Source organism: Kryptolebias marmoratus, linkage group LG10, assembly GCF_001649575.2.
Source record: "Kryptolebias marmoratus isolate JLee-2015 linkage group LG10, ASM164957v2, whole genome shotgun sequence".
Lineage (NCBI taxonomy): Eukaryota > Metazoa > Chordata > Actinopteri > Cyprinodontiformes > Rivulidae > Kryptolebias > Kryptolebias marmoratus.
Window position 1 is genome coordinate 11,757,743 of NC_051439.1, and position 15,877 is coordinate 11,773,619.

Here is a 15,877-nt window from a genome sequence, read left to right on the forward strand (position 1 = left end):
GCAATCAATATTTTATGCAACACAACTCGGGCTGGGCCTGCAGTAGTGAAGGGGGAGAAGCAATGGAGAGGTTTGAAAAATAGATTGCATTAATCTTGAGCAGTGATTTACAACAATTATGTCATCCATCTGACACACATAGAAAAAGTCAGAGAAGGGCTAAATAATTCAGGATTCCACCTTTGTTTATGTTGAAGAAAGCAAGACTCAAGTGGCATCTAAAACCTTTAAGGAAAACAAATTAGTAAGAAAGGGATGCGGGCTGAAAAAGTCCCACCTACTGAAAATTCAGCACACTCTTTCTTCTTTTTCAGCCCTAAAGACCCACTTGGCTCCAGCACACTCCCCACCACGACACCATCCACATTCTCCTTCTCTGCTCAATGTTCCATGACAACAAGGTGAGACGGACAGCAGAGGTTAGGCTGAACAGCTGCTTCCTGGGTTGGAAATTCCAGGCATTGAGGGCCATCTGTCTGTATGCTCACTGATGTATATGGGAGCCATCTATCAGGCTGCAAGCCCTGCAGCTGCTAGGGCCATCACAGCCCAGTCTGCCACCCGCCCGCCCGCCCGCTTCCCTGCCTGCCTGGCTGCCTTCCCTCAGCTTCAGCTCCAATACAATGAGAGCTCCTTCTTCACTTTGTGTCACACAGAATGGGCTGATTTGATTAAGTCCTGGGCTCTCATTATGTTAGGTAGGGGTGTAGAATTTCAATGATAATCCATAATGCATGACCGGGGGTTTTGTTGCCATGGTGACATAAATTCAAGGTTACCAGCTCAGATGCATAATTGGGTGCGCATTGAGCGCTGAAGAGGTGCTGTTAAAATTCCCCTCATGAAAGTGGAGCATCAATCATGCTGTCGCAGATTGCAAAGTACTCATAATCAGATGAAATGCCTGGCAGAGAAAAACGTCACAACAGGACAAGGCTTAGGACTCTTTGAAAACTAATTGAATATTTGAGAATAGGCTGTAGACAGTTTCACACGTTTTTATTTTTGTTTATTTTCTGACTTTCTTTTATCAGCCCTAAGAGGCCCTATCTGTTTTATTTTTTCTATTATTTTCTCTCTTTTATTCTTTTTCTTCTTTAGCTAGTAAGTTGGTCTTAGTTCATTTGGCCCTTATCTTTGTCTCCCAGGCAGCGATATATCCTGAGTTTTTACAGCTCCCTTGAAATGATGGAAATCAATTCTCACAAGAGATCAGGACCCCTATGACAAGCAGAGCCTGCAGCTTGAGGCTCATCAGACCCATTTGAACGGCAGACAAAAGAAAAGATTTCTGCCCCTTATGCCTTCTCCCAAAATCCTGTTGAAAATCTGCTCATGCCTTCTCCAGTCTGTGCTACAGTTCTTTTATTGATGCTCCTTTTTTTTTTTGAGGGTGGTAGTGGAGGGAGGATGTCGACAAGGGGATGGAGTTGCTCGGAGGCGTACGCAGTGTGGGTATGGTGTCGGCCCCTTGGATAAAACCCTGTTTTTTTTCCCCCTCCACCTCCCCTTTTATTTCTACTTCTGGGATCACTAACAACAAAAAAAAAAGAAAAAAAAATATCTAAGAACTGAAGATTGGCTTTAAGCTACTTGCAAGTAGGGTAAAGTTTTTTAAACCAATGAAAAAATTGCCAGAAAATTACACTTAAACATAATGAATTGGTTTTTTAAATTATTATTTTGATTATTTAAGAAAACCTGATGTGCACCAGCCGTTTTTCTTGTCTGTGAGGTGGCAGGTAAAAACCATTTCAATCATACGAGCACTATCCTGAAATACCCCCTGTCTATCAATGGAGAGCCACTATAATTCTCCTGTGGTTAATAACCATAAATCAGATGAGATTCATAAACCATTAGGTTGGTGCTTATTATCTCTTACACTAGGTAGTTCAAATATTCATGGCCTGGAGGTATGTGCCTTCAGTCTAATAATCTGCTCTATCTATGCTATATTTCCTTCTTTTTATCACATGAATTATGCTTTGTGTCATAACTTACCAGAACGTTTCTCGTCACAAGATCCATACGGTGTACGGGATTTGATTTTACTGATTGTACACCAAACTACCGCACACATTTGCCAATTCGTTCTGAAAAGCAGGTGTTCTCTACATATTCTTGTGAGAAATCTTTTTATTTTTGTTCATGTGTCTCACATGGAACAAAATGACCTCAAGTCATAAATCTGCCATCAAGGGTAAAAAAAAGGACTAGACAGGAGGCTGCTGATCTAATCTATAACCTGCTGATGCAACATGCCCAGGTGTACTGCATCTTTGGCAGAGATTTAACTCCACCCACAACTTCCTGGAACAGAGAGAAATACAGCCAACAGCAGCTAAGACAACCTTAGGCTGTTCAGGTAAAAGACAAAACATGTCAAATGATATCTCACATGTAGTGGGAAAGAGGTGAATAGGAACACCTGCAAAGTCTTGTCAACAGAGGAGGGTGAAGGTGGTGTTTGCACTGACTGACTGAGGTAGACCAAATATTTTCACAACTATCGATCTCACAACATATCAACTTTTGCTCATGCAATTTTTTTTATCCCCCTGTTCTGTGTTTTTAGATGACCATGACTAAACACAAACATAGTGCCAAAAATGTTTTTAAAAAACGCTCAAGATAGGTGCATGAAAGTGCCTCAGAAATACAAATGTTTTAATGCCACTGCTTCTTCTGCCAGGACAGCAGTGAGGATGCCCCGCAGCGGTACTAGCAGTGACAGAAAGCAGAGATGAGGGCAAACAGGCGTCATACAGAGCAGATTTAACAGCAACCAGAAAGAGGGCCAGTCTTGGAACCAAAGCTTCCTGTTTATTGGTACATTAGCTTTAAGAAGCACAAGACAGAGTTATATTTTAACATTTTTGGACACCTACCACAGTAGAAGAGAGACAACATAGTGAACAGGGAAAGAGGGGCAGAACATGCAGCAAAGGGGATTTTAGAGCTCAAAAAACAATTTCAATCATAGTTTTAATCCTCCTTTGCCCAATAGTGAAGTCTGCTCCTGAGTTGTATTATAAAGCCTATATTGCTGTATTAACACCCTGACACTATATGTACAAAAACTCTACATTTAATTTCCCAACAGTTTACGTTATGACTATATGATATTAATTCCAATATTCATAGAGGCTCAAACAGGTTAAAAGTCAACGTATTTCATGTAGCTATTTTAACATGTGCCCAAATAAAAAGCTGTTTGTTGGTTGGAATGAATGTTTGCCCAGGAAATTATTGTAGATTTTACATGTATATAATTGCTCCGATTGATGTTTATATTCCATCTGTTCAGCATCTTCCAGCTAGGACTGGTGGTGGTGTAGTTTACCAAGGTTTCTTGTTGATTAATTTAAAACTAGATGAGTACAGAATGATGTAATAGTGAAAAAAATGCAGAATCTTAACACTTAAAAAAAGAAACACTTAAAAAAATGAAGGTAACATTCCTTGAAGGAGTGCATATCACCCTCTCTCTTGCATTGCATAGTTTTATATAAAGATCTCATGCAATCTGTTGGGACTTGTGGTATATGTTGAGAATGAGCCTCAGGTACTACCTCACCAAGATGTAGCTCAGAATCTGTAAAAATGACAGAGTTATAGCCATCTCTGTGGGGGTCAGCTGTGACCAGGTTGACTCCAAAAGTTAATTAAATGTAGATATACTTTCAACATTTTTTTTCTGAGAGTTTCATTAACATATGTCTTGTGGTTCATGAGATATTTTACTAACAGACACAAACACACACACACAGACAAAGGCAGTTATATGATTGCCTGCCCTTTATGGTGGCAGGTGATAAAAAACAGGTCTTCAGCCATTATTAGCACCTCCAACAACATGCTTCAGCCTTGACATATTAACTTTTTTACAGAATAAACACTCCCGTTTTTACAGTTTGGCAAAATGCTTTGAGATTGGAGTATAAAAGGCATTTTTCATTCATGAATATAAAATGATATAAAAAGAAAAGGAAGAAATTTGTGTCCAAGAGCACAAACCATTAGATTATGTTTTGTGAAGGTTTCACAAACAACTTTGTGTCTGCGTTAAGATATCAACTGCGGGATTCAGTTCACAGAATACACTTCAAATCATCCTTTTGCAGAAGGAAGGTGCAGTGCCTATCTTTGGGACAAGTACATGAAAAATGTATGCAGTTTACTTTGACTCAAATGAAAGTCTCCTCTTTTCAAAAAGAGGCAACAAACACATATGGGAGATTCAGCAGTGCTCAAACATCAAATTAAAAGAGAAGACATCTGTGTATGCCTATCACAGCTCACCTTCAAAGGTACCGTGTATAACTATAGAAGCCATTTTGTCTGAAAGTACAAAGGAAAGCAGGTTATTAAGACGACGGCTTTAAAAAATGAAGAGACACACATTCCTTTTCAAGTCCAATTTTCCCTCTCTACTGTATTTGCCACCTATCATTCCAATGAGTACGTTGCTTTAAAGCGACTCAACAGGGTTCCCACTGAAGATCTGAATCAAGTTTTTAATGAGCCCTGCCATTCCTTGGCTGCTGTCACAGGTGTGGATCTGCTGATGTTGAAGCTCAGTGGGGTTTAACACAGGCTTTACCCGCTCAATTAAAGACTATACGCTATTCACACTGAACAAGCTCTATAGCTAGCTTTGTTTTCTTTCTGTCACACTCTTTTTTTTTCTTTTTTCTCAAAATCAGTGGCATGCAGATGACAATACAGTCAGAAATAGCTCCCACTTCTTTGCTACTTTTTACCATAAACCTAAAGACACCAGTTAACTTTATTTACAGCTGTTCTATGGTCCTTGTTGATTCCCTATAAATTAAATGCATATGTCTAACCTCATTTTTACCATAAAGTATATAAAGACTGGTCTTTCATGTAAGCTCTTTACTCGTTGAAAAACTGGGATTCTCATATGTGTTATTTGAGAATGAGAAAAAAAGGCAGTGTGAGAGAAGAAAGAAGCCCATGATTCCTTGTCCTCAATGTGAACCCTTTAAAGTGTCCCATTTGTTATGTTCACCCATTTTACTTGTCAAAGGGCTGATGTGTAGCTTGTATGGAGAATAAACATGTGTTCCAAATGTATGTCAGTTATACCAAATAGTGGCCTGACCCTTGCCTATATTTATTAGTACATGCCTTACTGAGCTGTTAGGTGCTTTTTACCAAATGTGGCACTATCTAAATAGAATGAGGCTGATTAGTGAAGTTGAAGGTACCCACAAAGAGGCAAAATAAACCAGAAGCGCAGTTGCAGATTTGAACGAAATGAGAAAAAAGGCAGAACAAGGGAAAAGCAAGAAAATGGTTAAGCCACAGCGTATCAACAAAGCGGTGCAAGGGCTCGTCACTCTTGGTCAGTGTGCTTACTGCTTGGTGACTGGAGAGGAATGTGCTGGTCATTCAAGCCCTCGAATAGGCTGTGCTCTTTTGCCCCTTACTCTCTGTGCTCCACCATTGTATCAGCTAAAACATTGTTTAGGAGATTCCTTTGTTCCTTTAGAGTTTTGGAGGTCCCTTTTCACAACATCCACCAAGACCCCCAGTGCGGTCAAGCCATAGCTGTTTTCCAAAACAACTGTCTCGGATCAAACTGAAGTCAAGCTTTGCTGGATCTCATTTGAGCCAATGCATTACAGATGTTTATCCTTTAGAATTACTCTGCCAGTAAGGTAGCTGTAGGGAGAATGATAATGCAGACTTCCATCTGCCCGATGTGGTGCAGTTATGTATTTCAGTATTGGGGTCTTATACTACGATGACCTCTTGTGAAGATTTCTCTGTTCAGCCTGTTTCCAGTGTGATTGAATTCACCCACAGCTTAGGGACAATAATAACGCCTTCCCTTTGCTACACTGAGTAGATCTCCAGTGTTCAAACTGTCCCCTCCCCCCATTGTGATGTTTACAAGGTCAAGGTTGCAGGGTCAGTGTTTCTAGTTTAGTTAAATTGGCATGTTTTTTTTGGCATTGGATTACTGACTTGGTAGTGGCTTGATTTTTAGAGTCACTTTTATCAAGGGCAAGAGAATAAAATGGGGACAAGCTAAGGATTTAAGGCCAAACACATACAATTGAGCATCTCAATAGGTATCCAATGCAGAGTGGCAGAGATTTGCATAACCTGGTCGGAGGCAGATAGGATAGAAAAACACTCTCTTGGACCTGACAGTCCAAAGGATCATTTGAGTGATTTATGCAGGAAATTGTATTTGCAAAGCAAGGGAGATAATTTAATAAAGCAAGGCCTGGCCTAGTCCTCAAGAACAGGGGGCTCTTTGCTGAAAAATGATACAGCCTCCTGTCTGAGGGGACGGCAGATAAAGAAGGCCAATATTTACTGTGGATCTGTGCTGCTTCTATTTCCTGTCTTAGTCTTACTATTATCTTGCCTGGTTTCTTGAAATGAGCAAACATATTATATGCATACATATCAATGTTTAATATATGCAAATGTAACCTGTTTCATTTCCTTTATGCAAATGGTGTATCATTATTATTAGCACAAATGATGAGAGTATCAGAGAATCACAGTGAAGCTTTAGCTATACTGGTGAGTAATCACACTATTACTGAGAGGAAAGAATGCACTAAGAATCCAGATAAAGTTCATGTACGTCAGGCTCATGGCATCAATCCTTGACAGATAACACAGAGACTTTATTGAAAACCTTTACAGCATGGTGAGTACCATGTCTTCCAATCACGTAGCAGTAACAACTTTAAAGGGTAAGTTCAAAGTAGGATTCTGTGGAAAAGGTTATGAACAAGTGACATCTTGCCAGTTGTTGATGGCTCTTTAAACTACCTCACACTGAAGAAAAATACATTTTTTTCTGATCAGGCTGATGTGCCAATCGCTAGTTAGCAGGGCCAAGACCAGAGTGTATTGCTGCCCTCTTAAAACTATTCCTGTAAAAAGTTCTTTTGAATGTTGTTTTATAAACATTTATACAGACATCAATTTTGCATTATACTGTTATTATTGCAGAAGTGCCCTTTGCTAAACCAAAATGGGTATAGCTAGCTGCTGCTATTGGTGCTCTCAAAATATCATGCAAAACTAATATAAATGTAAAGGTTTACAAAATAGCATTTTCATGCACTCATAGAACGTCTTTGAGATGTTTTTTTTAGTCAAGTCCACTTTGGTCTTGACCCCATTCGGACTAGCCACTAGCCCCATACCACAAATGGCACTGGACTTCTATAAGTAGGCTGCTGGCATTTACTGCATGCAAACTTGTGTTAAAATACACCTGAATATATTCTCAACTCAATAACTGATATATTTTCACCAAGTCCTTGGCCTCACCTCATTAGTGTCTGCCAAAGCTGGTGTAATGCCCCTGCATCAACCCTCTGCATACCTTTTTGCATGCATCCACGCATACATGGCCATTCCTGATATTTTAAGTATGAAGAGGGAGTTGGCCCCAGTTAATGTTGCATGTCAGCAGAGTAAGGGTCTCTTTCTCTCCTTCTGCAGTAGGTCTGTTAATGTTTAGAGTCTGGAGGCCCAGGGGACTCTAAATCCCTCGGACACAAAGAGCCTCTGTGTGCTGGCGAGGTCACATCTGTCCAACGACTCTGTGTGCATATAGAGAGCACTCTATAGGCCATCAGACGGGCCTGCTGCAACTGCCCCCCACTCTAATAATACTACTCTGTGTGCACTACTCTGGCCAGCAGTCTTGACATTTCACCAAATGCACAGAAAATTTGCTGTCATGTCATCCCATTTTTTTTGATCCCTTCAAAAATGTCTTTAGGTCATAGAGCTGCATTGATATGATCAGCACTATCACAATGTAGTTGTTTGTAGTAGAGGAGTGTCCACAGATGTCTTAAACACAGGAGTCTCATTTTGACCTTCAATGCTTCTGATATCATTTCCCAAATGACATTTTAGCCATTTAAATTTGACATACTAAGTCAGGACAATGAGAATGAACACATTTGGTTTAATGTTATCCGTTAAATAACAGATGTTTACTGAGGAATTTACATTTTGGCTTCTTTTTGTCTATGAAGGTGAAATCAAAGCTTTAGGGGTAATTCTTGACTTAGTGTCACTTTTATGAAGATTAAAAAAATACAAATAAAAAATACTCATCCTCTATTTTCTCACTTAGCAAGGGAACAATAACACACTTCCAAGGTAATTAACTATTGACATGGAAAAGAATGATTACAAGTATATATACTTTAATGGAGCCCATCCTTGCCAATCAGATAGTGTGTAGGCTAGTCAGTGATGCAATAAATCATTAGGTCAGGTCAGTATAAAGCAGGGCTATTCACTGAATCCTGGGATACCTTGATATAAAGATATCAAAGAATACCTTTGCTTTGTCCATTGCAGCAAATTAGACACGCTGGTGTATCAGGTTAATATACACACCCCAATCGTCTCTGACCTGTACAAGCTGGATTTGGTACCTAAGTTTTCTCATAAAGAGCAAGTTTTATTCCAGTTGACTACCCAAAGTGAATGTGGCTCAGATGATGGAATGGCTGGAAAGGGCATCAGCTGGAATGAAGATAATCTGCTAAACGAGACGGTAGTCCTGTCATACAGCTAATGCAATGAAAATAGGAAGCATCCAGTGCATTAAGAGTAAGCAGCTGTAAACACTGCACACGGGAAAAGCTTCTAGTCCAGCTGACCTTTAACCTTTTGTGTATTGTATAACTATGGCCAGTGCATGTTGGCCACAGAGAGCAGTGGCACTCTGGGGACAAAGCAGAGAGAACCTTTCAGGAGGTGACAATGACAGGAGAGGTTGTATGAGGTCACAGTGGCTTGATACCGACCCATTGAGGTTTTAATTGCTCATAGAGAGGCTATAGGGGCCTTCTGTGCATCCACTGTGAAAAGAAGATAATTTATGACTGGCAGGGTGAGGTTACAAGAGGGGTGAGGGGTGGGGGGCGTCCCCTCAAAAGAAAGGTATGCATGCCTGGCCCCTCTCCTGAGCTCAAGTGGCCAAGTCAATAGCAATTGAGCTACTTGGGAGGTGAACCTGCGGTCTCTTTCTTTTTTCCACTCTCTCGCTCTTTCTGTTCTCCCCTCACTAACTCCATCCATTGCTCCCTCACATGCCCCAGATCAGCTCATCTGGGTGTTGCAGCGGCAGGATATCAATCTTAATGAGGCTGCCAGGCCAGTGTCGTATCAACTTTAGACTACAGGCCTTGATAAGCATACCAATTCTCTGTTACAATACCTGGGGTAATAACCGGGACAATGAGGTCTCACAAAGGATGGAGAGCAAAAACATCTAAGTTTTATGGGTCTTGTGCGTGTCAAAGAGAGGAAGAGATGGGAGGATAAATTGTCTGTCAGTGCATCTGTGGACGATGTGTTAAAATTCCATGTACATGTCACTGAAGATGTGCATGATGGAAAGTCTGCTGTTTAGAATGTCATATGTGAAAGAGTCATGTCAAAGAAAATTGCAAATTAGGAGAAAACTTGCAGTTTTTGATCCATTGGTTTGTGATACCTGCTGTAACCTGAAAGCTGAAGCCAGGTGACTCTAGGCAAGTGAGCAGTCAACCATTCTCCCTTTAAACATTAATTAAAACAAAAAAGTTTTAGTCCACAGTCTTTAGTTTACTCTGAAAAATTTCCACCGTTAAAAAGATATTAGATTTTTCTCATCATTCAGCTCCCCAGTCATGTCAGAAAGATGAGTCAAATGTTGTGTTTACAGTATGGTTTTATCTCTGCAGCCAGATAGGTCTGGAGAGGGGAATGTGGGCGCCTGCCTGCTGGCTGTTTCTGGTTTGGAGGACGTTGGAGGACAATGTGTGACTGTTTGTCTGTTTGTATCTGGGGGGTTTGGTCACATGAGGGCAGGATGAACGCCTGTGGTCTTTAATTTATTGTGGTGGGTTTATGCGGCTGTGACTATCGCACACATTAGCACTATTGCTCTTCTTTCATTTGCAGAGTTTCTCTTGGACTAAAATGCAAGTGAGAAAAATATGCTAACCACAAATGTATTTAGAAGGGATGAAGGGAGAAGGGGGATTTCCATTTTGACTTCCTCACAAGGGCAGGCAGACATGTGGTTGGACGTTTGATGTCAGCCTCAAGGAATTTGTTTGCACAAATTGCTCAAATGCTGACTGTACTCATGTAAGTCAGCTCTGCTGAGTTATCTTGCATTACCTTCTCAGTATGATCCACTTACTGACATCATTATTGGAATCCAGTAAAAAAAATTGCATAACCATTAAGGATCTGCCTGCAAATAATCCATTTTGCATTTCAAGTGAACAAGAAGGCACTGCTCATGGCCTATTGTGGAGTGATTGGAAAGATAAATTTCAGCAGACAGAGGGGGGTCACCAGGAGCTTTAGGAGACCAAGAAATGTAATGATTCTTCTTGATTCATCCCCTTGATAAGAGCTGTAGAGCTGTCAGACAGAAGTGTTGTTGTCACAGGTGGAATGTTGAATGGCAGGTCCTTTATTTCATGAGAATGAACAAAGAATCTGTCAGCCTGCATTGTGAAGGCCCTGACCTAAATTTTCTCAGGTTATTCTACGCCCTTTAAAACTATCTGCTAGCTGGTTAAAACAGAATAAAGCTAGGATTATAAACTTTAGTAATGCAGAGATCTTCTGGGTTAATGCTCCTTCACAGTGTGTTTTTCAAGATTATGCCCTCAAATGAAAAATGTGAAAAAAGCAACTTGCACAGACAAGCAAAATATAAAATGGCATTTTATATTTACACAAGTAAAAAGCTATAATGCAAAACTAAAGTACCACTATTGTCCATTTAATTTCATTTCCACTGAATTTTAGAAATAAATATTGTAGCTTTTCTTACATTGTTTTTTAATCAAATAAATGACACAAGATAAAGTTATTTCTTTTGATAAGTTTCATGTCAAGTAACATTAATTCCATTTTATATGATCAATGGGAAGAAGAATAACACGGGTAGAGCAAATTACCATGGGGCTTTTAGTGTGGACATTTTGGCTCAGCTGAACATATAAATTATTTGTAAATATTTATGAATATTTGTAGATCCATCTTAGCTGAGGATAAATGATCTGGTAGGTTGTTCTGTATTGATCCTATTCACACACAATCTGTAAAAGCAGAGATTGGAACCATTATATCCAGGTGGTACAAGTGAGAATGGGGACCATCAGTTTGCACATTGAGACAGTATATTTGATTTAGATGCAGTACGTGAGGAGGGAGAAAGCTAGAGGGCTGACATTCAAATTAGGGTTTGCAAGCAGAGTTTTAAAATTAGATAAATTAGAGCCCTTTGAGCAGCTGAATGTCCTGCACATGGCTCTTCTCACTTCTATCTTTTGTTCCAGCTGATGTCCGGGGGCCCTTCTTCCACACTGGGTGTACGGCGGCACCATGCTGCATTTTAATTTCTCTTGTTTTTGGGCAGCAGACTCCATCACTGTCAATGGCACAAATAATAACCCTTTATTGATGCACACGGCGCGGCTTGCTGATAGTCCGCAATAAAGACGCGGTAGAAAAGGAAAGAAAAAAACCCCAGAGAGGCCTTGCTGCCCCGTTGCGGTAATTTAGAGCGCTCTTATCCGTGCCATCAGCTCAGATTGTAATTCAAGAAGCAACAGTGTGGAGGGCCTGGTCCTTTTTTATGCACAGCCATTATTGGGGCAGTGAGATGCAGTAGTGGCTTTTAGCACAGGAGATGCCAGACATAGATGGGTCGTCCAAGTGTTTTACAATTGAATGTGCTAAACCACTGCCACTGTGTAGCCACACAGGCAGCCAGCGAATGGCCCTGATTCAGGTCTTTCTCTCCCCCTCCTGCTGTCCTCTGCTCTGGGCCTCACTGATGGGCAGAAAGGACTGAGCTGTTATCCCCTCTGGTAATTACCACCATTAAAGCTAATCCTGGTCCAATTCAGGCTGCTTTTGTTTTGAGCTTTATCTCTTCAGAGCTGGAGAGTTTCTCCTTTCAGAGCAGCACACAAAGAAACAGTTTTTAGAGTTGGTAATTATCTGTTATATCCCCTCTGCTGGGGATAGGATGAAAAGTACTCGAGATGGACAGGAGCATATCTCCTCTCTTTCTTTTTCATTCACACTCTCCATCTTCTTTTGCCATCGCCCACATTTTCTGCTTTCCCATTCTCTTTCACCCCCTTCTCTCCTCTCAGGGTGACGAAGAAGATAATTGTTAAATTCTGCAGTGAATGTTATTGAGAGATTAACGAGATTGAGCATGAATTTATCAATCTCTGTGACAATACTGCAATAAATGTAATTACAGTCGGTACTTATTAGCATGATGGTAACGCTGGCCTCTAATTTTCCGCTGTAATTGCGGCTCTATTTTTATGAGGTGTTAACTGCTATTAATCACAGTGATGATTTAGTAAATGTAGCGCAAAAAATTTCATTCAGTTCCATTTCCTCTGACCTATCTCTCTGCACATCTGTCTGTTATCAAAAGAATTAAAGATCATTGTTACATAAAAGACAAAAGAGAGACAGAAAAAAGATCATTCCACCCAGGACTTGTTCTAATCATTTTTTTTCTTTTACGCCTTGCATAATTTTCAATTTCCCAGTTTTTATTGCCTCGTTTTTGTCTGACTTTTTATGACTTTGCAAATTGCCAATTGTCAAAGTGACACCCCAAAGCTAGAAATAGATCATCTCAGCTTGATAAATAATGATATGTGTGTCTGATAGAAGGTCTGTTACATTAATTAGTGTGACAAGCAGGATATCATGCCACATGTGCCCTGTTAATGCTGGGAACAGTATTCTACCCATCATACTAGTTGACTATCATACACTGGTTTTCCACCCCTGTATGAGAGGGTTGGGTGCCAAGGCACAGCTTTAATAAGCTACCAGAACCAACAACATGGCGTGATAGGCAGCATGGGTCCAAGTGCCCTTGTTATATCCGGCAGCACACTCCACCAGCTTTCTTCCAGCATGTCATCACTTTGTTTCACTTGCCCACTCAGAGCTCATCGCCACTCCAGATGGCGCTTCACTTCCTGGTCTTGGACCTGCTGCGTTGGGACCCTCTCTGATTGGCCAGCCCACCTGTTTTCCTGCTGCCCGAGAGATGACTGACAGGTGCCTTCCCCAAACACAAGCCTCGCTGCCACTGCTGACTTTCTATCATTGAGTGACAGCACTCAAGGTGTCATGCTTCCCCCTGCATGCTTCATGGCATGACATCATTAGTTTCTCTGGATCAAACAGCTGTTCATCATCCCTGATGTTTGCGAAAGATCAGGCATCTGATTCTGCAGTCAGTGTAAATAGCAACAATTAGGCTCTGCGTGCTCTCTGCAAATCAAAACTGGGTGAAGGCGTCGCGTGTTTGTTGGAGTGGTAAATCAAGGCCTGATTTTGAAATGTCATTTAGAAGGCGATGAAGTCACAAACAAGTTTATTTTTGTATCACAGCATCAAATCACACACACCAGTTTACATATGAAACCACATGGAGAATCCAATATACTCTGCTGTAATCAAAAACTCAAAATAGCAGAAACAAACAAGGCTGCATTAGTTTCTTTTTATTCCTATTCATGTGTATTTAACAGACATATGTAACATATGTAATTTCATGTGTAATATGAATAAAAGCTGCATGAATAATAGACTTTTTCGCATTAAATTATTTTTCAACCCTTGTATGTAATTTATTCCTGTATGAAACAAACACATCATCATAAATTTTTGTGGTGCTGAAGCTTACCAAGACATTAATTACAGTATACAGATGCCACTATTTCTTTTTCTCACTGTGTGTGTGTGTGTGTGTGTGTGTGCTTAAGAACATCCGTCAGTTTGTTCTTTTCCCAGCAGGAAAGGAATAAGGGAATGCCATTTGTGCTGACAGCAATGGCTGATGAGTTTGATTGACAGGAGGAGAGCTAAGTGGTCACACCATTGGAGGCCACAGCAGCATGGTTTTTAAGTCTTGGCCAGATGTTTCTGGAGTGTGTGTGGCTCAGGGATCCCAGCGAAAGAAGGAAAGCAGACATCAGTCTCTGCGTATCTCAGAGGACCAGTCTACACAGGTAGCTAATGGATACGCTGCCTCAGACACCCGCGGGCATCCTCGGGCAATGCACTGGCACTGCACCAGCAGGAATCAAGCCTGTCATCATACCGGCCACAGGCAGAGGTAGGCACAAGGAGAGAGTTTAGTTGTCTCCTTTTTTTTTCTTGGTATTTCATAGAGGCTGGAAGGATGCCTGGACACTTTCTCCAATCTAACAAGTAGACAAATAATAAATAAATAAAGATGCACTGACTGTTTTTTTTCTCAACCATCATCTACTTCAGGCTGACCCGACATCATCCCTGAAAACACAAATGATTCCAATTTGCAGGGCCAGCCTGGAGCAATGTTGTCTGTTTTGCAAGCTAACCGAGGCCTCTCCAGTGTGTCTAATTATGAGTCCATTTTGACAAGAGAAGACTTTGTTTTATGGTGTTGTCACCTCATTCCAGGCAGCTTGTGACCACAAGGCATTCAAATTGTTATGCAGCTGGGTTATTTATTAATTTAGTTGCTGTCTTTAAATATGATTATAAAGTGTGTTTGTTATTCTGCTGAGATTAGCCATCTGGCTGTGGGATGCAGGGAGGGAATCTCTCTGCTTGTTAGTGACTGGCTTTCACAGCTCTCCTTCTGCTGAGCTCAAAGCTTGCTGAGTGACACCGCTGCCCACTCACACAGACAAAAATACCCCGCTAACTGGATGGCACATGTGAGACATTCACCACAGGGTACGGCTTTGTGTGTTTCTGTGCGTGTCCAACAGGAATACGGTCTGTGGGTGAAGGCAAGACAGAGGCAGGAGAAAGAAACAGACAGAACATTGTAGGTCCCCCCCACCCCCCCTTCCTCTTTCCATACACATATACCTTGTCAGCTGGGGTGTGGAGTAGAGGGAGAATTAACTTACATGTGGAGGAAAGTTGGCTTTCCTCGATAAACCGATTCTTCATGTAAAAGGCCGGGACATCTTTCCCTCAGAGGTTTATGTGAGAAAGTTTGGGTATATGTCCGAACACGGTGCTGAAAGCTGTGAGTAGCAAGCACATGTGGAAAAGGTGGGCTGAAATATGCTGCACAAATTGGACATTGTCAGCTCTGCCTACTAAACTCTTCCAGTGGTCTAATTGAACTTGACATGGCTCCACTTGTGGGGCTTCCACTTTAGCCTGGCCTCGGTTTGCCTTCTCAGTCATGTTATAGTCATTAGTTGTGTCCGTCTCATTGTCCTGCTGTGCTGCTAAACATGCAACTGCTTATTAAAACTTTCATTGTGAGTGATGCAGCAGCACTTATACGACCGAAAATAAAATGTCTTCTTAGTGGAAAGTGTGAAGCGCTGCTGGAAAGTGTGAAATCTCCACAAACACTAGTGGAAACCTCTAAGACAGTTTTATGCAGTAATGAAAAGCCATTTGGTTGTTTTTAGCTAGAGGGTGACGCTTTTGTTTTGTTTTTTTCTTTTTCTTGCCAGACATGAACTAAAAGTCTGTTCTCTGGTGAGTACAAAAAGCAAACCCCTCACAGCACACTCAAGAAAAAAGGTCAAGAGGCCAGCATGCACATCTGAACAAGCGTGCAGATATTTACGGTCAAAAGATGTTTCCACATTACTCAAAATGTCAGCAATAAGCTAAAAAGGAAGCAGCCTGTCAACAGGGGGCGCCACACTGTAAATCCAAAATTTACTCACTAGAAAGTGAAGAAAAGCTCTCATAGGCAGCTGTATGTTTGTTCAGATGCACACACTCACACACACACACACACACACACATGCAACACTCATACACACGCACAAGGCAA

At 41.0% G+C, this 15,877-nt stretch overlaps 1 protein-coding gene across 4 annotated transcripts in view; it reads left to right on the forward strand.

Moving 5' to 3' along the window:
* The window catches only part of LOC108233805 (doublecortin domain-containing protein 2), a 192,196-nt gene extending 178,529 nt beyond the window's left edge, over positions 1–13,667 (forward strand). For 2 of the 4 annotated variants that reach the window (XM_025006578.2, XM_025006586.2), the window contains one exon: positions 13,020–13,667. In XM_025006578.2, the coding sequence (XP_024862346.1) occupies positions 13,020–13,131 (112 nt within the window). In that variant the 3' untranslated portion in view covers positions 13,132–13,667. Of the gene's footprint in view, positions 1–314; positions 402–13,019 lie in introns of all 4 variants that reach the window. The other 2 variants (XM_037977627.1, XM_037977628.1) reach the window with 2 other exon arrangements.
* The last annotated feature ends 2,210 nt before the right edge of the window (positions 13,668–15,877 follow it).